Source organism: Mustelus asterias, chromosome 14, assembly GCF_964213995.1.
Source record: "Mustelus asterias chromosome 14, sMusAst1.hap1.1, whole genome shotgun sequence".
In the NCBI taxonomy this organism is placed as follows: domain Eukaryota; kingdom Metazoa; phylum Chordata; class Chondrichthyes; order Carcharhiniformes; family Triakidae; genus Mustelus; species Mustelus asterias.
The window spans coordinates 103,564,371-103,588,468 of NC_135814.1; the positions used below are offsets into that span (position 1 = coordinate 103,564,371).

Below are 24,098 nucleotides of genomic sequence, written 5' to 3' on the forward strand. Positions count from 1 at the left end.
CTATGAGGTTACTGCAGACTCCCTGAATTCTTCAAGTTACATATGATGTACCCACGCAGACATGGCTGTAAATTGGGAGAGGGGAGTGTGCAGCGGGACCTGGGTGTCCTTGTGCACCAGTCGCTGAAGGTAAGCATGCAGGTGCAGCAGGAATGATCCTGCATTCTAGCTGGGACTACTTGTATCATGCAACCCAGTGACAGTCAATTTTCAAACTGAAAGATAAAAGTCACTGGTCTTATGGCAGTAAAATGCAATCAAGAGGGATCAGCTTATCTCCACAGAACAGCCGCATAGCTCAGAACTAGTGACCTTCTGTAACCATAAATTCTCTCAAAACCTCAGCAACAATTAGGCAAATGGCGTGTTGGCCTTTATTGCGAGAGGTTTCGAGTACAGGAGCAGGGATGTGTTGTTGCGATTATACAGGGCCTTGGTGAGGCCACACCTAGAGTATTGTGTGCAGTTTTGGTCTCCTTTTCTGAGGAAGGATGTTCTTGCTCTCGAGGGAGTGCAGCAAAGGTTTACCCGGCTGATTCCGGGGATGGCGGGACTGATGTATGAGGAGGGATTGACTAGGTTAGGATTGTTTTCGCTGGAGTTCAGATGAATGAGGGGCGGGGGGGGAAATCTCATAGAGACTTAGAAAATTCCATCAGGTCTAGACAGGATGCAGGGAGGATGTTCCCGATGGTGGGGGGAGTCCAGAACCAGGAGTCACAGTCTGAGGATTCGGGGTAGACCATTTAGGACGGAGATGAGGAGACATTTCTTCACCCAAAGAGTGGTGAGCCTGTGGAATTCATTACCACAGGAAGGAGCTGATGCCAAAACATTGAATGTATTCAAGAGGCGGCTGGATATAGCACTTAGGGCGAATGGGATCAAAGGTTATGGGGAGAAAGCAGGATTAGGCTATTGAGTTGGACAATCAGCCATGACGGTGATGAATGGCGGAGCAGGCTCGAAGGGCCAAATGGCCTCCTCCTGCTCCTACCCTCTATGTTTCTATGTACAGCACAGGAACAGGCTGTTTGGCCCAATTAGTTTGTGCTGGCGTTTATACTCGGACTCTCTCGCTACCTCAACTCGACCTTTCAACATATCTTTCAATTTCTTTTTATCTCATCTATTTCATTACTTCCCCTTTGAAAGCATCAAAACTATTTGCCTCAGCCACGTCCTACAAGACTGACTTCCTTATTCCAGCTACTTGGAGTGGAGAAATTTCTCAGTTCCCAATTGGATTTATTAGTAACTACCTCGTAAATCACAAAATCAATCATAGAATCCCTACAGTGCAGAAGGAGTCCATTTGGCCCATCGAGCCTGCACCGACAACAATCCCACCCAGCCCTATTCCTGTATCCCCACATATCCCCTCTGCTGATCCCCTTGACACTAAGGGGCAATTTAGCATGGCCAATTAACCTAACCTGCACATCTTTGGACTGTGGGAGGAAACCGGAGCACCCGGAGGAAACCCACGCAGACATGGGGAGAACGTGCAAACTCCACACAGACAGTGACCCGAGACTGGAATTGAACCCGGGACCCCGGAGCTGTGAGGCAGCAGTGCTAACCACTGCGCCACCTTTTGTGACCTCTTTTGTATTGGATTTACTGTCAGCAGAAATATTCTTTCCACATCCAACCTGGCCAACCCATTCAAAGAGTCAAAGAATTCAAAGCATACTGAACAAGACTGCTATCAGGCCACCTCCAAGTCAAAGAAAAAAAGCCCCAACCTGTTTCATAGAAACATAGAGGATAGGAGCAGGAGGCGGCCATTCGAGCCTGCTCCGCCATTCATCATTACCATGGCTGATTATCCAACTCAATAACCTAATCCTGCTTTCTCCCCATAACCTTTGATATTATTCGCCCCAAATCCCCATCTTTCCCGACTGCTGTAATTCTGGTAACATTATAATTGTTGCTATTCTTACATATGTCCAGACTCATGTGAGAGACAGCACCTCCAACAATGCTGCAACACTCTCAGTGCTGCACTTACGTGTTGGTCTGGATAGTTAGCTCTAGTGGAATGTGGCTTGAACCCACAACGGTCTGACTCAGGAGGGGAGAGTGGCTATCACAAAGCCAAGGCTCAACAGGACATTGTGCTTAAAGGCTGCCACAAGCCCAGGCACCTGCTAATCTATCAACCACTTCCCTAAATGATCTATAAATAGAATCCCTACAGTGCAGAGGGAGGCCATTCAGCCCATCGAGTGCACTGACCACAAACCCACCCAGACCCAATTCTCGTAATCCCTCATATTTACCCCTGCTAATCCCCCTGACACTAAGGGTCAATTTAACATGGCCAATCAACCTAACACGCACATCTTTGGACTGTGGGAGGAAACCGGGAGCACCTGGAGGAAACCCACGCAGACACAGGGGAGTACGTGCAGACTCCACACAGACAGTGACCCGAGGCCGGAATTGAACCCGGGTCCCTGGCGCTGTGAGGCAGCAGTGCTAACTGCTGCACAGATCCACCACACTAACCCACAGCAATGGAAAAGGTCATTTTCAAATGTGCTTAAGGAGCTGGAAAACAGAAGCAATGCAAGCATGATCAAGAACATTGTGTGTGCAGGACCAGAACCCAATATCATAGAATCATAGAATCTCTACAGTACTGAAGAGAGCCATTCAGCCCATCGAGTCTGCACCGACCACAATCCCACCCAGACCCTATCCTCATAACCCCATATATTTACCCCGCTAATCCCCTAACACTAAGGGATGATTTAACATGGCCAATACACCTAACTCGCACATCTTTTGGACTGTGGGAGGAAACCAGAGCACCCAGAGGAAACCCACGCAGACATGGGGAGAACGTGCAGACTCCACACTGACAGTGACCCCAAGCCGGGAATCGAACCCAGGTCCCTGGCGCTGTGAGGCAGCAGTGCTAACCACTGTGCCACCCACGAGGATGTACACAACCAATCTGGCAGGTTGCGAGCTGACATCAGAACTAAACAACCACGCAAACCCAACGCGTGAACTGCACATTCAAGACAGCGCCAGTCCCATGTCAGCAAGAACGGGCCATAAATGGAATACATCAGAAGCAAGGATGACAGTCTGGCAAGCTACCTTCCTGATCAGTCCTTTGCGCCAAACAGCAGTTCATTATCCATCATTACGCTTGTCCTTTCAAATTTAATGTGAGAACATGCAGATTTATAGCACTTTGCGACGGATCGAAACCCAGGCTGAGCGAGTTCCAACCAACCATTACAGGGAATTTACACAAAGTAAAAGGAATACATAAGGTAAGCAGAGAGAGGCAACTTAGTTCCATTCGGGAAATCAGAAACACAAGGCCAGGATCCCAGACTAAAAGCCATATACAGTAAGAGGGGATTAAATAGGAATTTCTCCATAGAGATTACTTGGAATGCAAAATGCTTGGAACAAGTGATGATCAAAACTAAAGCAATTGCAGCATTGCGTAAGAGACTGGATAATTACTGAGCTTATAAAAAGGTCTAGGCAGCGAACATGATACTGGCGCTGTGTGAGACCAGCCTGAGAAAGGAGCTTACGTTTAGTTCCTAGATTAGTCCCTGGAATGAGAGGGATGTTCTGGACAGATTGAGCCTATACCCTCTGGTGTTCAGAAGGACGAGAGGTGGTTTCTCTGAAACGCGAGATTGCGAAGGGCCTTGGCAGGGGAGACTCTGTCTGGGAGGTTGTTTTCCCTGGCTGTGGAATCTAGAACAGTCTCAGGGTACGGGCTCAATCATTTTGGATTGGGATGAGGAATTTCTCCCGCAAAGCAATCTGAATCCTTAAAGCTGTTTATACCAGAGGCTTGTGGATGCTCCATCTTTGAATATAGTTAAGGCTGAGATTGCCAGTTTTTTGGTGTCTCGGGGAATCAAGGGGCAGTAGGTGGGAAAGAGGCTACAGATCAGCCCTGACTGTACTGAATGGCGGGGCAGGCTGGGCAGGCCATATGGTCCATGGCTTCTCCTATTTGTTCTGAAAAGAGTTGGGGTTACACGTAGGGGAGATCTAGGGCAGGAAGCCAGTCGATTTTCACATTTGTAACCTACAGTTCTGAGGCTGTACGTCCTTCCGAGCTGAGGTCGGAGTAATCAGTACAAATTCGGAGTCAAATCCAACACCTGCCACTCAGCTGCTTATTGCAAAAGAAAATCCATGAAGCTTTGAGAGACTCCACATCGCTGTGTGCCAACCTCACCACCACCACCACAGAACCATTCGACATCCCTCCAATACATTAACCCTCCCACTCCAGCCCCTCCCTCCAGCACATTAACCCCCCCCACTCCAGCCCCTCCCTCCAGTACATTAACCCCCCCACTCCAGCCCCTCCCTCCAATTCATCAACCCTCCCACTCCAGCCCCTCCCTCCAATACATTAACCCTCCCACTCCAGCCCCTTCCTCCAGTACATTAACCCCCCCACTCCAGCCCCTCCCTCCAATACATTAACCCTCCCACTCCAGCCCCTCCCTCCAATACATTAACCCCCCCACTCCAGCCCCTCCCTCCAGCACATTAACCCCCCCACTCCAGCCCCTTCCTCCAGTACATTAACCCTCCCACTCCAGCCCCTCCCTCCAGCACATTAACCCCCCCACTCCAGCCCCTCCCTCCAATACATTAACCCTCCCCACTCCAGCCCCTCCCTCCAATACATTAACGCTCCCCACTCCAGCCCCTCCCTCCAGTACATTAACCCCCCCAATCCAGCCCCTCCCTCCAGCACATTAACCCCCCCACTCCAGCCCCTCCCTCCAGCACATTAACCCCCCCACTCCAGCCCCTCCCTCCAGCACATTAACCCCCCCACTCCAGCCCCTTCCTCCAGCACATTAACCCCCCCCACTCCAGCCCCTCCCTCCAGTACATTAACCCCCCCCACTCCAGCCCCTCCCTCCAGTACATTAACCCTCCTGTTATAAGACGCATAGAATCCCTACAGTGCAGACAAGGCCATTTGGCCCATCGAGTCTGCATCAATTCTCTGAGGGATTATCTTACCTAGGCCCTCTCCCCGCCCTAGCCCCGTAACCCCACAAATTTTCCATGGCTAATTCAACTATCCTGCACATCTTTAGACACTAAGGGACAATTTAGCATGGCCAATCCAGCTAATCTGCGCATCTTTAGACACTAAGGGGCAGTTTAGCACAGCCAATCCACCTAACTGGCACATATTTGGACTGAGGGAGGAAGCCAGAGCACCCGGAGGAAATCCACGCAGACACGGGCAGAATGTGCAAACTCCACACAGTCATCCAAGGCCAAAACTGAACCCGGGTCCCTGGTGCTGTGAGGCAGCAGCGCTAACCACTGTGCCACCATGCCGCCCAAGATTTGTAGGAAACTGTGAATGGTCACAGGCCCCCTTCACCAGAGAAAAATACTTGATACAGCGGCTTTACAAGGATGTTCACATCCGCATCTTCTTTTCTTAACTCGCACAAACCCTTTAAATTAATTACAATCTTGTTTAAAAGCTCCATCCGACTGACACGCACTAATATGTGGGTTGGCGTTGATTTAGCCAGGGGGTATTAGAGAAACCAGAAAACTCAGAGCAGCAGAGAGCAGTCACGCACCTTTGATGAGCAGCTTATCTCTAATGGACACACGACGGGATGAGTCTGTCCCTGGATTTGTGTTGCCTCTCCCTTTCATACCCTCTTCACGCTTCAGCTTTTTTGCTAAAGTCAACATGGCTGATGCACGTTCTTGAATCTGAAAATGAGTTAAAGAATTTTCATAATCATTTCCCCTTCTGCAAGAGTACAGAACCAGCCTAGTGAAACACAGCCTGTTACAGTACAGAAACAGATTACAGTCTGCTACAGTTAAAATAACTCATTAAATCAGTCTGTTACAGTACAGAAACAGGCCATCGCATGGCAGTCTGTTACAGCAGTAAGAAGTCTCACAACACCAGGTTAAAGTCCAACAGGTTTATTTGGTAGCAAAAGCCACTAGCTTTCGAAGCGCTGCTCCTTCGTCAGGTGAGTGGGAGCTCTGTTCACAAACAGGGCATATAAAGACACAAACTCAATTTACAAAATGCGAGTTGGAATGCGAGTCTTTACAGGTAATCAAGTCTTAAAGGTACAGACAATGTGAGTGGAGAGAGGGTTAAGCACAGGTTAAAGAGATGTGTATTGTCTCCAGCCAGGACAGTTAGTGAGATTTTGCAAGCCCAGGCAAGTCGTGGGGGTGACAGATAGTGTGACATGAACCCAAGATCCCGGTTGAGACCGTCTTCATGTGTGCGGAACTTGGCTATCAGTCTCTGCTCAGCGACTCTGTGCCGTCGTGTGTCGTGAAGGCCGCCTTGGAGAACGCTTACCCGAAGATCAGAGGCCTAAAGTTTTCTTCCACAGTCTGTTACAGCACAGACGCAGGCCACCAAATTGCAGTGTTACACACAGCATAGAAACAGGCCATTGCATGGCAATCTATAACAGGACCAAAACAGGCCATCACAGCGCACTCTGTTTTATCTTATCCTACGTTCCTGTGAAATATTTTCTGAGTATATGGCTCTAAAAACCTGGACTTTACAGGAGGAACTCACTCAATCAAATGCCTAGATATTGGACACTGCTCATCACCTTCTAGACCTGTCATTTCCTAGAGAAATCAAGGCAGCAGATGCACGGGAACACCACCATGCACAAGCTCTCCTCTACATCACACACCACTCTTTGACTTGGAAATATTTCACCATTCCTTCACTATCGTTGGTCAATGTAAGGTCCATTCATTCCCCAGAATAGACGGTGACAGCACTGAGACATTGAATTTCTTTTATTGAGCAGAATTTAAAATTAAAACATTACAGAAAGCCAAAAGAAACTGGAGAGAGAGAGGGGGAGACAGAGAGAGAGGGGGAGACAGAGAGAGAGGGGGAGACAGAGAGAGAGGGGGGAGACAGAGAGAGAGGGGGGAGACAGAGAGAGAGGGGGAGACAGAGAGAGAGGGGGAGACAGAGAGAGAGGGGGAGACAGAGAGAGAGGGGGAGACAGAGAGAGAGGGGGAGACAGAGAGAGAGGGGGAGACAGAGAGAGAGGGGGAGACAGAGAGAGAGGGGGAGACAGAGAGAGAGGGGGAGACAGAGAGAGAGGGGGAGACAGAGAGAGAGGGGGAGACAGAGAGAGAGGGGGAGACAGAGAGAGAGGGGGAGACAGAGAGAGAGGGGGAGACAGAGAGAGAGGGGGAGACAGAGAGAGAGGGGGAGACAGAGAGAGAGGGGGAGACAGAGAGAGAGGGGGAGACAGAGAGAGAGGGGGAGACAGAGAGAGAGGGGGAGACAGAGAGAGAGGGGGAGACAGAGAGAGAGGGGGAGACAGAGAGAGAGGGGGAGACAGAGAGAGAGGGGGAGACAGAGAGAGAGGGGGAGACAGAGAGAGAGGGGGAGACAGAGAGAGGGGGGAGACAGAGAGAGAGGGGGAGACAGAGAGAGAGGGGGAGACAGAGAGAGAGGGGGAGACAGAGAGAGAGGGGGAGACAGAGAGAGAGGGGGAGACAGAGAGAGAGGGGGAGACAGAGAGAGAGGGGGAGACAGAGAGAGAGGGGGAGACAGAGAGAGAGGGGGAGACAGAGAGAGAGGGGGAGACAGAGAGAGAGGGGGAGATAGACTGGCAAAAGCCAGTAATGTACTGGTCAAAGAACTGCAAACATACTGAACAAGTCTTGAGAACAGACTTGACCCAAAATTAAACCATAAGCTAAAAACTACAATATATGAGATTCATTGTCTGTGTGATGAAGTTGCTCGGCACATGCTGTCTCAAGCTGCATAAACAACTTGCAGAAGCTTCTATGAAATCTTTGTTTTGGCTTATGAAAAGGTCTGTTACTGGTGGCATTGTACTTTCAAAAAATGCAGTCAACTGTTCCAGCTAATCCCGGCGTGCCTGCTGTGTTTTAAAATGTGGTCAAGTTCACTTTAAAAGCTTAGCATTTAAACGTAATTGCATAGGCAGAATTATCTTAAAATGAAGTCTTTGCATTAGTGAAGCAAACAGAGCTAAGCATACACAGGATCCCTCAGTCAAAATCCTGATCCTCAGTCAAACTCTCTTCCTAACAGCAATCGAGTCCATAGACAGCAGGTGGGACTGCAATGGTTCCAGGTGACTCACCAACACCTTCTCAGCTGCAACAGGAAATGTGCAATAAATGTGGCCCAGCCAGCAATACTCACACCCAACTGGACAGTACATTGTGCTCCAAATGGGCAAGTGGGGATACATTGCTCTCAGTTATAGTCAGACTCCTCCAAGTCAAGGAGAGGCTACTTTAAATGTACATTGAACTTCTCAGTGTTTAGGGGTCACACACCAGATGAATCATACATAGCTTCTCCTGAACTGACCTCAAACAGAAATCTTTTATCCACTCCAACACCAAAGTTACTTTCAAGAGGCTTGGTTAACTCACTTCATGCCAAATATTTAATTCCCACAACAAATAAATCCTAGCTCTTGTTAAAGGCCAAATCCCTGAACCCTGCTCAAATACTTAGGAATCGTACAATGGGGGAGGCCGTTCGGCCCATTAAGCCAACACCGACTCTCCGACAGAGCATCTTACCCAGGCCCTATCCCCATAACCCCACGTATTTACTAACCCCGCTAATCCCCCTAATTTACACATCTTGGGACACTAAGGGGCAATTTAGCATGGCCAATCCACCTAACCCCCACATCTTTGGAGTGTGGGAGGAAACCGGAGCACCTGGAGGAAACCCACGCAGACACGGGGAGATGGTGCAAACTCCACCCAGACAGTGACCCGAGACCGGAATCAAACCCAGGTCCCTGGTGCTATGAGGCAGCAGTGCTAACCATTGTGCCATCGAGCCGCCCTTTACCTAGTGTTTACTTCATCAGTCTTTCACACTGGTAAATCTCGAATTCCTACTCAGTCTTGGTTTCACAATCCTGTACCTGGGACATTAATCCCTTTTAGTGCACACCTGCCCAGAACATACAGGAACCATTATTTGACATGTGAATCATTCATCATCCTAACCTCTGACCTCCTTTCCACATTTCAACTTTTCTTGTTTCTCTGTACACTATTGATGACTAAATCAATGCTCTTCTAAATTTTCCTCTGTCAATTCCTAACCTCCAATTGTGCTAAACTACACCCTCCTGTACTGAATTCCAAAAAGTCTTTGCCCCATCTCTGCTCTAGCTTGTGTTTAAAGAACCTCAAACTGCTCCTGATCTCCCTCAGTTTTCCCTTACTCCTACAATCGACAGGTTTTGAAAACCCAATCCTCGTGACACCTCAAGTTTAAAGTTTATTCATTAGAGTCACAAGTAGGCTTACATTCATCGTACAATGACGTTACTGTGAAAATCCCCTAGTCGCCACTCTCCGGCGCCTGTTCGGGTACACTGAGGGAGAATGTAACACGGCCAACGCACCCTAACCAGCTCGCCCTTTGGACTGTGGGAGGAAACTGGAGCACCTGGAGGAAACCCACGCAGACACGGGGAGAACGTGTAGAATCTGCACAGACAGGTGACCCAAGTCGGTACGGTGGCACAGTGGTTAGCACTGCTGCTTCATAGCGCCAGGGACCCGGGTTCAATTCCTGGCTTGGGTCACTGTCTGTGGGGAGTTTGCACGTTCTCCCCGTGTCTGCGTGGGTTTCCTCTGGATGCTCCGGTTTCCTCCCACAGTCCGAAAGATGTGCTGGTTAGGGTGCATTGGCCATGCTAAATTCTCCCTCAGTGTACCCGAACAGGCGCTGGAGTGTGACGACTGGGGGATTTTCACAGTAACTTCAATGCAGTGTGAACGTAAGGCTACTTGTGACACTAATAAACAAACTTTTAAAACTTTAAGCCAGGAATTGAACGCGGGTCCCTGGTGCTGTGAGGCAGCAGTGCTAACCATGCGCGTCATGCATTATTCATTATCTCTTGATTCAATATAATGCCAAGTACTTGTGTAAACTGATCACACTGCGTTTTCATGTCCCTGTGCGTGTTTATACTCTTGCACCTCAGAATAGCATTTCTGCTGTGTACTAAAGGAACTCCTACACACCACCAGCGATTGGCTAATATCTCTTCATTTGTTCAATACACCCACAATAGTTTCAAATCATTAGTCAAATCTTGTATGAGCAAATCTCTCCTACCTATATACAGATATCTATTTTGCTCTCTGATTCGATAGATCAGAAATGCAGCGCCAAACAAAATTAAATTCCAGCCTGTACCTCAACCCCATGTCTGCCTTTCTGCCACCTGAATGACTCAGTTAGATTCCAGGCCAGTAACTCACTCCCAGGAATGTCATTCTATATATAAACCGCCCGAGTCCCTGGACTCTGTCCCAGCCTGTAACTCACTCTCAGAGATCTGTTATTCTCTCTTTCTTGAATGTTAATAACATATAACCAAAGTGGCAGAACAGTAAAGTACTTTCCTGATCTGAGAATGATTCCTGTCGCAGAGAAAACTGGAGTGTAAGGATTTGTGATGGGTAAATGACAATTGAAACCACAATACAAAGCTAAAAGGCATAGTAATTTTGACAAAGGGTCATCTGGACTCGAAACGTCAGCTCCTTTCTCTCCTTACAGATGCTGCCAGACCTGCTGAGATTTTCCAGCATTCTCTCTTTTGGTCTCGTTCCTTGGTGTTTACAGGCTCCAAAGCAGTAAAGTCATAGAGCTTCTCCCAGGCTCAAATTTCAAACACCAATCCCTCGTTGACTCCCACATCGAAGGTGGCACGGTAGCACAGTGGTTAGCACTGCTGCGTCACAGCGCCAAGGTCCGGGGTTCGATTCTCGGCTTGGATCACTGTCTGCGCGGAGTCTGTAAGAAGCCCAACAGGTTTATTTGGAATCATGAGCTTTCGGAGCGCTGCTCATTCATCAGGTGAGTGGCTCCGAAAGCTCGCGATTCCAAATAAACCTGTTGGACTTTAACCTGGTGCTGTGAGGCTTCTTACTGTGCCCACCCCAGTCCAACGCCGGCATCTCCACATCACGTACGGAGTCTGTACATTCTCCGTGACTACGTGGGTTTCCTCTGGGTGCTCCATTTTCCTCCGAAAGATGTGCGGGTTTGGTGCATTGGCCATGCTAAGTTCTCCCTCAGTGTATCCAAACAGGTGCCAGAGTGTGGCGACTAGGGGATTTTCCCCAGTAACTTCACTGCAGTGTTAATGTAAGTCTATTTGTGACACTAATAAAATAAACTTTTTGAAACTACCTCAAGAGGATTAGCTGACCCACTTCATGCTGAATATTTCATTCCCACAACAACCTCTGTGGGCCAGAGTTGAGAGAGGCATTGCTTTGTACAGCGGAAACTGGCTTCTTCCCCAATGCAGCGCCCTCGTACCATGACACAAGTGTTTGCTTGGACTGTGTATTGACATCCTCCTCCCTGCTTCCCGAAGCAAGAATGTGCGCCACGATATTCAGCACAGCTGACCCGGATTAGAAATCTATTCACTTGAAAATAGGGGGGAGGGTGAAATTATACACTTGGTGAAGTGTTGCCTTCTACACAATACAGGCTGATTTCAGAACATCAAACTCTCCCAGCTGGGAGTTTTTCAATCTTTAATCAAGTAGAATTATACATCAGTTGGCATTCCTGACCTCTTCAGCTGGAGTTTGTATCAATTTCACATGGCTCTGGCTGCCCAATAATTGCACCACTCACCTGAAGATGGAGCAGGGCTTCGAAAGCTTGTGTGGTGTTTGCTACCAAATAAACCTGTTGGACTTTAACCTGGTGTTGTTAAACTTCTTACTGTGTTTACCCCAGTCCAACGCCGGCATCTCCACATCAGTCGATTGGTGCAGGGATGCTTTGATATTCACACTACACTCAGGGCTATTCCTAATTTCTCTGAAACCTATTTGTACCGTTGAGAGGTGGTGGACTCTGCTCTTGTTCAACTAATTCCTTCTGACTCCCTCGGCAGGCAGACACAGATCGATTCTGATGGGGATGGGTTTTTTTTGGCTAACTCTTCAAATTCGAGCAGGAATATTTATACACTCAATGTTCCTTCTGTCTGCCTAAGTAGTACTCCAGAGCAACAGCTAGCAAGGACACCACAAAGCTCTGTTGGGTAGCTTGCAGATTATCTCCTCCATCATTGAAAGCTCAGGGCCTGGCTAAGTAGGGACAGAAACCCAGGTGCTCACTAAGCTTAAAATGGTTTGTCCTGAGTGGATCCAGAATGTGCATCCGTGCAGACAATCAGCCAACATTCTCTGTTCAATGGACCCTGAGGCAGAAGGTGAAGTATGAAACCAAGTCACAGGGTGGCACAGTGGTTAGCACTGCTGCCTCTCAGCGCCAGGGACCCGGGTTCGATTCCCGGCTTGGATCACTGTCTGTACAGAGTCTGCACGTTCTCCCAGTGTCTGCGTGGGTTTCCTCCGGGTGCTCCAGTTTCCTCCCACAGTCTGAAAGACGTGCTGGTTAGCTGCATTGACCATGTTAAATTCTCCCTCAGTGTGTCCGAACAGGTGCCGGAGTGTGGCGACTAGGGGATTTTCACAGTAACTTCAATGCTGTGTTAATGTAAGCCTTATTGTAACACTAATAAACAAAAAAACTATTTTCTTGATAGTTTGATTTGATTCATTGTCACCTGTATTGGTATTCAGTGAAAAGTATTGTTTCTCACACACTATGTAGACAAAGCATACCGTTCATAGAGAAGGGAAAGAGTGAGTGCAGAATGTAATATTATCATCGCAACTAGGGTGTAGAGAAAGATCAATTTGACGTGAGGTGGGTCCATTCAAAAGTCTGATGGTAGCGGGGAAGAAGCTGTTCTTGAGTCAGTTGGTACGTGTCCTCAGATAGTTGGTTTCTTTACAGAATGCAGCATCACATATGTCTGCTTCCTACCAACTAACATCCAATGTTCCAGAGGTTGTTTTTAGATCTTAACCTCACACGTTGATGTGCAGATTTTGACAATCTTTCGGCCTGCTTGTAAACTGAGGGCCTTTCGCATATAAAGGGAATGCAATGTACTGACAAAGTGACCATCTCAGCCTCCTCCATTGGTCCCCAGCATCACAAAGAACAAAGAACAATACAGCACAGGAACAGGCCCTTCGGCCCTCCAAGCCCGCGCCGCTCCCCGGTCCAGGATTGAATCCTGAATCCAGGATCCCCGCCCAATTTTCCAGCCTATCTACATACCAATATCCTATCACAGCTGCCACTTTTCAGCCAATTCAATTCACTCCATAGTATATCAGCCGAAGGACCCAAATAGTGCAAGGGCCCTGACAACATTCCGGCAAGTGCTGAAGACTAGTGCTGCAGAGGTTGTTGCGCCCCTAGCCACGCTGTTCTAGTACAGCTACAACACTGGCATCTACCCGGCAATGTGGAAAATTGCCCTGGTACGTCCTGTACACAAAAAGCAGGACAAACCCAACCCAGCTAATTACTGCCCCATCAGTCTACACTCGCTCATCAGTTAAGTGATGGAAGGGGTCAACAACAGCGCTATTAAGCGGCACTTACTCAGCAATAACCTGCTCATTGATGCCCAGTTTGGGTTCCGTCAGGGCCACTCAGCTCCTGACCTCATTACAGCCTTGATTCAAACATGGACAAAAGAGCTGAAGGCCAGAGGTGAGATGAGAGTGGCATCAAGGCAGCATTCAACCGAGTGTGGCATCAAGGAGCCCGAGCAAAACTGGAGTCAATGTGAATGACTTTCCATTGGTTGGAGTCATACCCAGCACAAAGGAGGATGATCAGGTTAGCCATCTCAGTTCCAGGGCATCACTGCAAGAGATCCTCAGGGTATTAGAACATAGAACAGTACAGCACAGTACAGGCCCTTCGGCCCTCAATGTTGTGCCGAACTTTGTCCGAAACCAAGACCAAGCTATCCCACTCCCTATCATCCTGGTGTGCTCCATGTGCCTATCCAATAACCGCTTGAAAACTAAAGTGTCTGACTCCACTATCACAGCAGGCAGTCCATTCTACACCCCAACCACTCTCTGAGTAAAGAACCTACCTCGGACATCCCTCCTATATCTCCCACCATGAATCTTATAGTTATGCCCCCTAGTAACAGCTACATCCACCCGAGGAAATTGTCTCTGAACGTCCACTCTATCTATCCCCCTCATCATCTTATAAACCTCTATTATTGTCCTAGGTCCAGCCATCCTCGGCTGCATCACCTGCTTTCCATCATAAGGCCAGAAGTGGGGATGTTCACTGATGATTGCACAATGTTCAGCACCATTTGTGACTTCACAGCTACTGAAGCAGTTCATGTCCAAATGCATCAAAGCCTGGACAGTATCCAGGCCTGGGCTGAGAAAAAGCAAGGAACACTCGCGCAACTCAGATGCCAGGCAATGACCAAGGAAGAATCTAACCATTGCCCCATGACATTCAATGGCATTACCAACACAAACTCCACTGTCAACATCACGGTGATAGTGGTTCGCACTGCTGCCTCACAGCACCAGGAACCCGGGTTCGATTCCCGGCTTGGGTCACTGTGTGGAGTTTGCACGTTCTCCCCGTGTCTGCATGGGTTTCCTCCAGGTGCTCCAGTTTCCTCCCACAGTCTGAAAGACGTGCTGATTGGTGCATTGACCTGAACAGGCGCCGAAGTGTGGCGACTAGGGGAATTTTGCAGTAACTTCATTGCAGTGTTAATGTAAGCCTTACTTGTGACTAAGAAATAAACTTCAAAAAAACTTTAAAAAACATCCTGGGGGTTACCACTAACCAGAAATTGAACTGGAACTAGCCATATAAATCTTGTGGCTACAAGAGCAGGTCAGAGGCTGGGAGTCTTGCTGAGAGTAACTCACCTCCTGACTTTCCAAAGCCTGTGAAGTTTCGATACCTTTTGAATACTTGTATGTAGAACAGAGTAGGTCAAAGATTAGTTAAATATTTTGTGTATATCAAGGTTTGAAACTGGTGTAATGTTGTGGTAACTTGGTGCAGTGCAATAAAGGAGATTTGTTGTGGAATAATCCGAGAGTTTAAGTCTTTGTCCACCGCGCCAGTTGATCCGAAGTCGAGGGCAACAAGATAATCTGTGCCGTGTACTCAAGATAAATAATCAACGCTCTTCACCCTGTGTATCTTTCAACAAGTATCAGCGATCATGGGAGAATGTCTGGTCTCTCCCTTGAGGAACAAATGCTGAGAAGTTTGATGCCAAGCTTTCCATACTCAGAATCTGATTGGTTCGCTTCTTCAGCAGGACACTTGGAACAGGCAAATCACCATCACCATGGTTACCAAAATAGTAAAAAGGCTAACGGACTTCAGACGCAAAATAGGGCCTGGCGTTACTTCTGTTCACTGCCCAGGCCTAACTGCATTGAAATCATGGGGCGCTCAGGGAATCCTGCGGGAAATGATACCCTTTTACATAGAAACATAGAAGATAGGAGCAGGAGGAGGCCATTCGGCCCTTCGAGCCTGCTCCGCCATTCATCACCATCATGGCTGATCGTCCAACTCAATAGCCTAATCCTGCTTTCTCCTCATAACCTTTGATCCCGTTCGCCCCCAAGTGCTTTATCCAGCCGCCTCTTCAATACATTCAATGTTTTGGCATCAACTACTTCCTGTGGTAATGAATTCCACAGGAAATTTCTCCTCATCTCCGTCCTAAATGGTCTACCCTGAATCCTCAGACTGTGACCCCTGGTTCTGGACTCCCCCACCATCAGGAACATCCTCCCTGCATCTACCTTGCCGAGTCCTGTTAGAATTTTATAAGTCTCTATGAGATCCCCCCCGTCATTCGTCTGAACTCCAGCGAAAACAATCCTAACCCAGTCAATCTCGCCTCATACATCAATGCTGCCATCCCCGGAATCAGCCTGGTAAACCTTTGCTGCACTCCCTCGAGAGCAAGAACATCCTTCCTCAGAAAAGGAGTTTCTGAAAAGGATTTTGCATGATCCTTCAGCTGTTTAGGATTGCAGCATAGAGGAAGGCCATTTGGCCCATTGTGTTTGTGTGGGATCTTGATAGACCACTCCAAAATTAACCCCAATGCCCTGTTCCCTACTGTCCTCTGCCTCAAACACCCATCTGATTTTCTCCTAAAAGACGCAATGCTCTCTACCTGGACCATTCCCTGTGATAAAGCATTCCATGCTCCTGAAATGGGAACATTCTCCAAACTCCTTTCCTCATCCTCTTGAGTGACCATTATAAACTGACGACCAACCAATAATTTCCCAAACCCAGGAAATAGCTTTTCCCCACTTACTGTCAAAATCCTTCATAATTTTATAAACCTCCATGAAACCTCCTTTCAGCCTTGTACCAAAATAGTCCACATATCTCAAGTTTCTTCTCATAAACAAAGTTTCCCATCACACAGAGATTTGATTTGATTTATTATCACATGTATTGGTATACAGTGAAAAGTATTGTTTCTTGTGCGCTATACAGACAAAGCATACTGTTCATAGAGAAGGAAAGGAGAGAGTGCAAAATCTAGTGTTACAGTCATAGCTAGGGTGTCGAGAAAGATCAACTTAGAGAGAGGTAGGTCCATTCAAAAGTTTGATGGCAGCAGGAAAGAAGCTGTTCTCAAGTCGGTTGAAATGTGACCTCAGACTTTTGTATCTTTCCCCCGATGGAAGATGGTGGAAGAGAGAATGTCCAGGGTACGTGGAGTCCTTAATTATGCTGGCTGCTTTTCCCGAGGCAGCGGGAAGTGTAGACAGAGTCAATGGATGGGGGTCTGGTTTGCGTGACGGACTGCGCTATATTCATGACCTTTTGTAGTTTCTTGCGGTCTGTGGCAGAGCAGGAGCCATACCAAGCTGTGATACAACTAGAAAGGATGCTTTCTATGGTGCATCTGTAAAAGTTGGAGAGAGTCGTAGCTGACATGCCAAATTTCCTTAGTCTTCTGGGAAAGTAGAGGCGTTGGTGGAAAGCTGAAAGCACTAATATACTTCACTTTTATGGTAATCTTTAGAGATAGTGGAATAAGTGATGATTGGATTAAGATAAGCAAACTTCAAATGAAAGTTCTTCCAAAAGAAAATGAGGATTTTATCATGAAATTTGTGAATCCATGAATATAAAATTACTGTTTCAGGGCCAAAGAGGGTGTTTAAAAGTAATTCTGAAGTTGGGTACCACCGTTAAAAATCCAGTTAATCCTCATTCAACAAGATGGAACTTTGTCAAGGATGTTTACAGGGACATTTTGTCAAATCGCAATTGCAACAGCGACTGCATTCTGTGGGAATCCTGAGAGCTCAGCCTAGGAAGCAACATAGCTTCAACATTTCCCCTTAGAACATAGAACATAGAACATTACAGCGCAGAACAGGCCCTTCGGCCCACGATGTTGCACCGACCAGTTAAAAAAAAACAAAAACTGTTGGAAAACTCATATCAACCCAAGCCTTGTCAGCCAAATACTCCACCTCCCGTGTATGTTGAAGGAGGGGCTCTGGAATATGTTGAGTATTTCCCACTCCTTGGCAGCCCACCTCTCTGAAAAAGGCCACCATTGGAGAGGAGATCCAACACCGACCGGATCAGCTGCACCAGCTCAGCTGCCCTACAAACCACGACAGTGAGTGTTTGACACCAAAACCTCCTCAAGTCAATAACATCCTACTGTACAGAGCAGTTGTTAACACAGTGCAAGGCTCACTGCAGTGGTGACATCAGTGATACAGGACAGCGCTAGAGACACTCCATCAGTGACGCTCTGCCACATTCCCCAGATTTAATGGGAAACCATCGAACAATTGCTAGTGTCCTTCTTGAAGCCAGCTCCACAAGCAGCTTCGATGGACTGGACACCCATCTTCAAGCCCGAAAACCCATCGCCCCCACCAGGTCCTATTTTCTCAACTCTCAAATGACCAACATTCCAGGAGAGGATAAAGAAAACACTTCTAAGACACTCTGAAGCTCTCCTTTGCAGCTTTATAAGACCCTCGTCAGACCCCACTTGGAGTACTGTGCTCAGTTCTGGTCGCCTCATTACAGGAGGGATGTGGAAATGATTGAAAGGGTGCAGAGAAGATTTACAAGGATGTTGCCTGGATTGGTTGGCATGCCTTATGAGGATAGGCTGAGGGAGCTCGGTCTTTTCTCCTTGGAGAGACGAAGGATGAGAGGTGACCTGATAGAGGTGTACAAGATGTTGAGAGGTATAGATCGGGTGGATTCTCGGAGGCTTTTTCCCAGGGTGGAAATGGGTGCTACGAGAGGACACAGGTTTAAGGTTCTGGGGAGTAGGTACAGAGATGTCAGGGGAAAGTTTTTCACTCAGGGGGTGGTGGGTGAGTGGAATCGGCTGCCGTCAGTGGTGGTGGAGGCAAACTCAATAGGGTCTTTTAAGAGACTTCTGGATGAGTACATGGAACTCAATAGGATTGAGGGTTATAGGTAAGCCTATATATAAGCCTAGGTAGGTAGGGACATGACCGGTGAAACTTGTGGGCCGAAGGGCCTGTTTGTGCTGTATTTTTTTTCTATGTTTCTAAACACGGCAACATTGACATTAATGATTGGGAGCAGCTTGCTACCAGCCGTTCAAAATGGTGACGACTTGTCCATCAAGCTGCATCACACTTTGAGCCTCAACGAGTCCCAACCTCTCCAATTTATCTTCATAACTAAAGTTTCTCATCCCTGGAACCATTCTGATAAACCTCTTCTGTAACAGTGGCTACGCTTTTAAAATCTGGTGCTTCAAAAACTAGCTGTAAAGCACTCTGGGACGCGAGCTTTTATTTTTAGAAGAGAGAGATGACAGAAGTGGCAGCCTGGTTCCCAAATGGTCTTAGACAGTGTCTCTCAATCAGCTGAGTGGTTTGGACACTTAAGGCTGTCAAGTCAAGCATGTTAGCTCATCTAAATGCAATCACAATGAAACGTTACTTTATCTTTTGCGCACTCAAATTCACATCAACTCTGTCCAGAGCAGGAAGCCACAGTCTGAGAACACTTAGAGGCACACGGATTCCTGCAATGGTAGGAAGATCACACGCGAACACGTGAGCACATGAATGCATCAGCACGTGCCCGCACATTTACACGCACACACTTACACGCACGCACTTGCACGCAAGAGCACGTGTACACACACACACGCGCATGACTGCATGCAAACACACGTGTGCATGCAAACAGGCACAGGAGCACATGAATGCGAACATCCGTGCATGAGCGTGTAAGCACATGAACACACGCATGAGCACATGTGAACGCAAGCACTGGGCGTGACCACGGGCTCATACCCCTGTGGAAAGATGGAGTAAAATCGGAGTGAAACAGATGCAGGAGGTTTGAGCTGCATATCAGGATCAGTTACTGTCTGTCGAGTGGAATGGTCACTGGGAGCAATCCAGCCCGTACTTGCTCACAATTCCTGTCCACCCAGGGAGACAATAACGGGCAATTCACACTGATGAATTCGACAATCGGTTCCATCTGACACATTTGGAGCACTCTGTGCGTTCTGCCCCCACCTCACCACATTGCAATAAAGCTGAAGATGCAGCATGAACAATCTGCTGTTGCTGTGAATAAAAGGGATTGTATTAAATACAGCACTCTGCTGAGCAGAATGTGAACCAGGACAGTGCTGAGTCACAACATTTGCAAATCTTTTCCTCCTATTTGCACACTGAGGTTAACAAATGAAGCCGACTCAGCAGGCTGGTGTCATTGCGATAGCATCACGGGGAAACCGGACAGACAGGGTGGGTCGCTGGTAAAGTCAAGTCCTTTCTGTGCTCTCTGTTCAAGTACCATCGGAAAAATGGCATCAATATTTTGCAGTTTTATTTATTCACACTCCAAAGTTTCAGCATGCGAGACATTTCAAAATGTTTTAATCCTCCCTTTGAGAAGCTGATTTGTTTTAAATGTGAATTTGCCATTCGACGCTACGCTCTCTGGAAGGTGCAATGGATGTCCATGCTACCTACGTGTGGCAAGGGAAAGAGCACTGCTTAAAAACTGCCTGCAATGGCTTCTCTTCCTGCTCCACCACTACCTCTGGTGCCCCCAAGGATTTATCCTTAACCCCCTCCTATTTCCCAGCTACACACTGCCACTCAGCGACATAATCCGAAAACACAGCAGCAGATCCATCACCTCTCTGGAACCCTCCTCCCCCTTAAACCGCCAGATTACTTGTCCAACATCCAGTGGAGACTGAACAGAAATTTCCCACCCCACAGACTCCATCCCTTGCCCTGGAAACTGTCAGAAGCTAATCTAGACTGTTTGTGACCTTGATGTCAAATTTAGCCCGGAGGTGTGCTTCACAACGGAGACAGTAACAGAATGGGAGGTGTGAAAATAATCACCAGTACGTGTTCCAGCACAGTACAATGCCGTGCCAACACCCCAGCGTGCCAACACCCCAGCGTGCCAACACCCCAGCGTGCCAACACCCACAATAACACACTACTCTTCCTAGGGAGTTTCTGACGATTGAGGATGAGTTGCTTCCACTTTTCTTTGATAGGTTCAGAGTTGGAGGTGCTCTCAGACTCAGCCACATGTGGGGCAGGGGGTGGTGTTTGGAGACCCGGGTAACCGGGTTGTTTGGAATTTTGCGCACTCTCTCTAACACCTTGACTTCACCTCTGCATGTCCCCAGCAGAGAGTCTCGACGTGTTTGGCGTCTTCCTGAATGAACCTTCTCCATTTTGATCAGCCAGGGACGCTCGAATCGGCGGCCATGTCTGACATTTTCAGGGGTGCTGTGAAGACATCTCAGAAGCGTTTCCATTGTCCTCCCTGGAGTCTCTCCTGCCACGCCTGACTTCCGGGAAGAACGGTTGCTTCGGGAGTCTGGTGTCAGGCCCCTGAACGACGTGTCTCTCCCAGCGGAGTAACAACATACGCTGAGACTATTGGACTCAATGCCTGGTCACTTGGATTCCATTGTGTTTAAACGAGACAGAAAATAGTTGGTAAAAAATTGTACAAATGCACTGAATAAAATGGGTAGAATCGATTTTCTGTAAAATCGACGAGAGCACAAGAGTTAAACAAAACACCAGATGGGGACACCATCTGCCAGTATTACAATATTCTGCTCCAAGGGTGGCACGGTGACAGGCACTGCTGCCTCACAGCGCCAGGGACACACATTCAATTCCTGCCTTGGGCGACTGTCCGTGTGGAGTTTTCACGTTCTCCCCGTGTCTGCGTGAGTTTCCTCCGGGCGCTCTGGTTTCCTCCCACACTCCAAAGATATGCAGGTTAGGTGAATTGACCATGCTAAATTGCTCCTTAATGTCCAAAGATGTGTAGATTAGGTGGATTGGCCATGCTAAATTGCCCCTTAATGTCCAAAGATGTGTAGGTTAGCCACAATCAATGCACAGGATTACAGGGATAGGGCAGAGGGAAGAGGACCTGGGTAAGATGCTCTTTCGGAGAATCGGTGCAGACTCGATGAGCCAAATGACCTCCTTCTGCACTGTAGGGATTCTATGGTTCTTCCTCAATCGGAATAGAGTTAAATTGTTACTGGCCTTTTCCCCTGAAGCTATAATTAGCAGTGTTAACTAGGTTCAATAAATCTGCTGCAAAATTAGAATAGTAATAAAGCAATCAAGAAAACAGTAAGAGATGCCAAAAGGAAGCACAAACGAAAACTAGAAGAGATATCAGTGCCAATAACAAAATATTATATATTGGATAGTTAGAAGACAGTGGTAAACAGAGAAGCATAGAATCCCTACAGTGCAGAAGAGGCCATTTGGCCCATCGAGTCTGCACCAACTCTCTGACAGATTAACTTACCTAGGCCCTCTCCCCTGCCCTATCCCGGTGTTATGAAGGGGAGGTAGATCCCCTCTGAGAACTAACACCCAACCGCTCAAAGAGGAGTACCTCACTCTATAATCTGTTAAAAGTGTGTGAGAAATAGTACGAGCTGCTCTTCAGCAACTTTTAGTGGTTAAATCAAAATAACCCGACACTCTCTCTGTAAAAAAACAAGTAACACTATTTATCTAACCAACAGTGAACAGGTTAACTAGACTATTAACAACCCGAATAAATCACAATTCTAACGGAATGTTGTTTAGAAAAATGCAATTCCCACTTACTAACCAAAACAAAAATAGACTTTCTAGTCACTCTCAAAATATAACCAGGTTTTATCTTCCGGAATCTTCTGTCTCCTTTGCTGACTTCTCCTGTCTTCACTATCTTCTGTTGGTATCTTTGCGATTGAAATGAAGCTTTCTTTTAAGACATAAATGTGGCTATTACGCTGTTAGAGACTGTTGCCGACTGTGTCTCTCTCAAGCGGTGAGCTGTGGCAGAGGCTGGCAGACAGAGACAGCGGATGTCTGGCTCTCTGGAACTGGTTCTTATATCCTCGATGATATACCAAAAAACCCGCAATAGGATTGGTTTACAGGTTATCTAAACATCAAATTCAAATCTGATAGGCTGCTGCTATTCAAATGCCTAGTTTAAACTGATTGGTTAAAATTCAAAAACAACCTGTTGTCTTGGCAGCACTACTGCCTAGCCTCGCGATATAATGTTTCACTCTGTGCTCTCTGTGTGCTGCAGTTGCACCTGCACCTCTTTTAACTCTAAGCATAGAAAAAAAAAACTACCTTTTTAAACAAACCATGCAATTTTACAACTCTTAGCATTTTACAAATTTTTAAAAAATAATTTTACAAACACTTCACAACACCTGTCACCCTTCACATTTACCATGGCCAATCCATCTAACCTACACATCTTTGGACACTAAGGGACAACTTAGAATGGCCAATCTACCTAACCTGCACATCCTTGGGCCATGGGAGGAAATCGGAGCACCCGGAGGAAACCCACACACGCAGGCTGTATACATTTAAATTAAGACAGATGCACATGGACCTATGGTGAATGATAAAGAAATTACAGACTTGTTAAATGAATATCTTGCAGCTTCAGTGGGCGAACAGACCAATTAACAGCAGGACATGTTAACATGTTAAACAAAACAATGGAGAAAATAACAGGACTTAAGGTAGACCAATCTCCAATAGCTGATGGTTTGCACTCCTAAGTATTAAAAGAAGCAAGTGGAGAAACTAACAGATCCATAAATCATAATTTTCCAACGCATTCTAGATTTGGGAATTCAATTGGAAAATTGCAAATGTCGCTCTAATCTTTTAAGACAGGATGGAAGGGGGAACCGGAGAAGGGCAAACTTGTAAGGATAACATCGTTAATTGGGAAATTACTGGTGTCTATCATTCGCGGCAGAGTGACTGAGCACTCAGGTAAGACCGCGCTAATCAAAGAATGTCATCATGGAGTCAAATCCTTTTTTTAAGGTTACTAACACAGTGGACAGGGGTGGATCTGCAGATGCTGTCTATATGGACTTCCAAAAGGTACTTAATAAGGTACTGCAGGCTATTAGAAAAATAAGAATACATGGAGGTCACCTTGTGATGTGGTTTAGTAACTGATTGAGATGTAGGTGGCAGACAGTAGGGATGAAGGGAATATACCCCGATTAGTAGAATGTGGTACACAGTGTTCCGGAAAGTGGGGGGAGGGGTCTGTACTGAGCCTCATTTTATATCAATGACCTGGACGCCAGAAGAGGGAGCTGTAAATCAATGTTTCAGCAAACACTGCTAGGAGAAAGAGGGCAGATGGGAGAGGGAGGCTACTGAGGGATATAGAGAGACTAAGCGGATCGTGAGAGATAGAATTGGAATGAGCGTACTCACTCACTCTGGTTCCAAGATAGAGAAATTGGAATTTTTTTCCTTCATTAGCAATACCTGTGGGGTTATGGGGATAGGGCTTGGGTGGGATGCTCTGGAACATAGAAACATAAGGACTAGGAGCAGGAGTAGGCCATCTGGCCCCTCGAGCCTGCTCCGCCATTCAATAAGATCATGGCTGATCTTTTCGTGGACTCAGCTCCACTTACCCACTCGCTCAACCTTAATTCCTTTACTGTTCAAAAATCTATCTATCCTTGCCTTAAAAACATTCAATGAGGTAGCCTCGGCTGCTTCCCGGCTTG

The 24,098-nt window shown here is 47.1% G+C and overlaps 1 protein-coding gene across 1 annotated transcript in view; it reads right to left on the reverse strand.

The window, feature by feature from the left end:
• Positions 1 to 24,098, reverse strand: part of ube2f (ubiquitin-conjugating enzyme E2F (putative)) — a 152,290-nt gene that overhangs the window by 95,091 nt on the left and 33,101 nt on the right. Inside the window, exon 2 of the mRNA XM_078229062.1 lies at positions 5,619 to 5,757. Coding sequence (XP_078085188.1) covers positions 5,619 to 5,736 — 118 coding nt within the window. The 5' untranslated portion in view covers positions 5,737 to 5,757. The remainder of the gene's footprint in view (positions 1 to 5,618; positions 5,758 to 24,098) is intronic.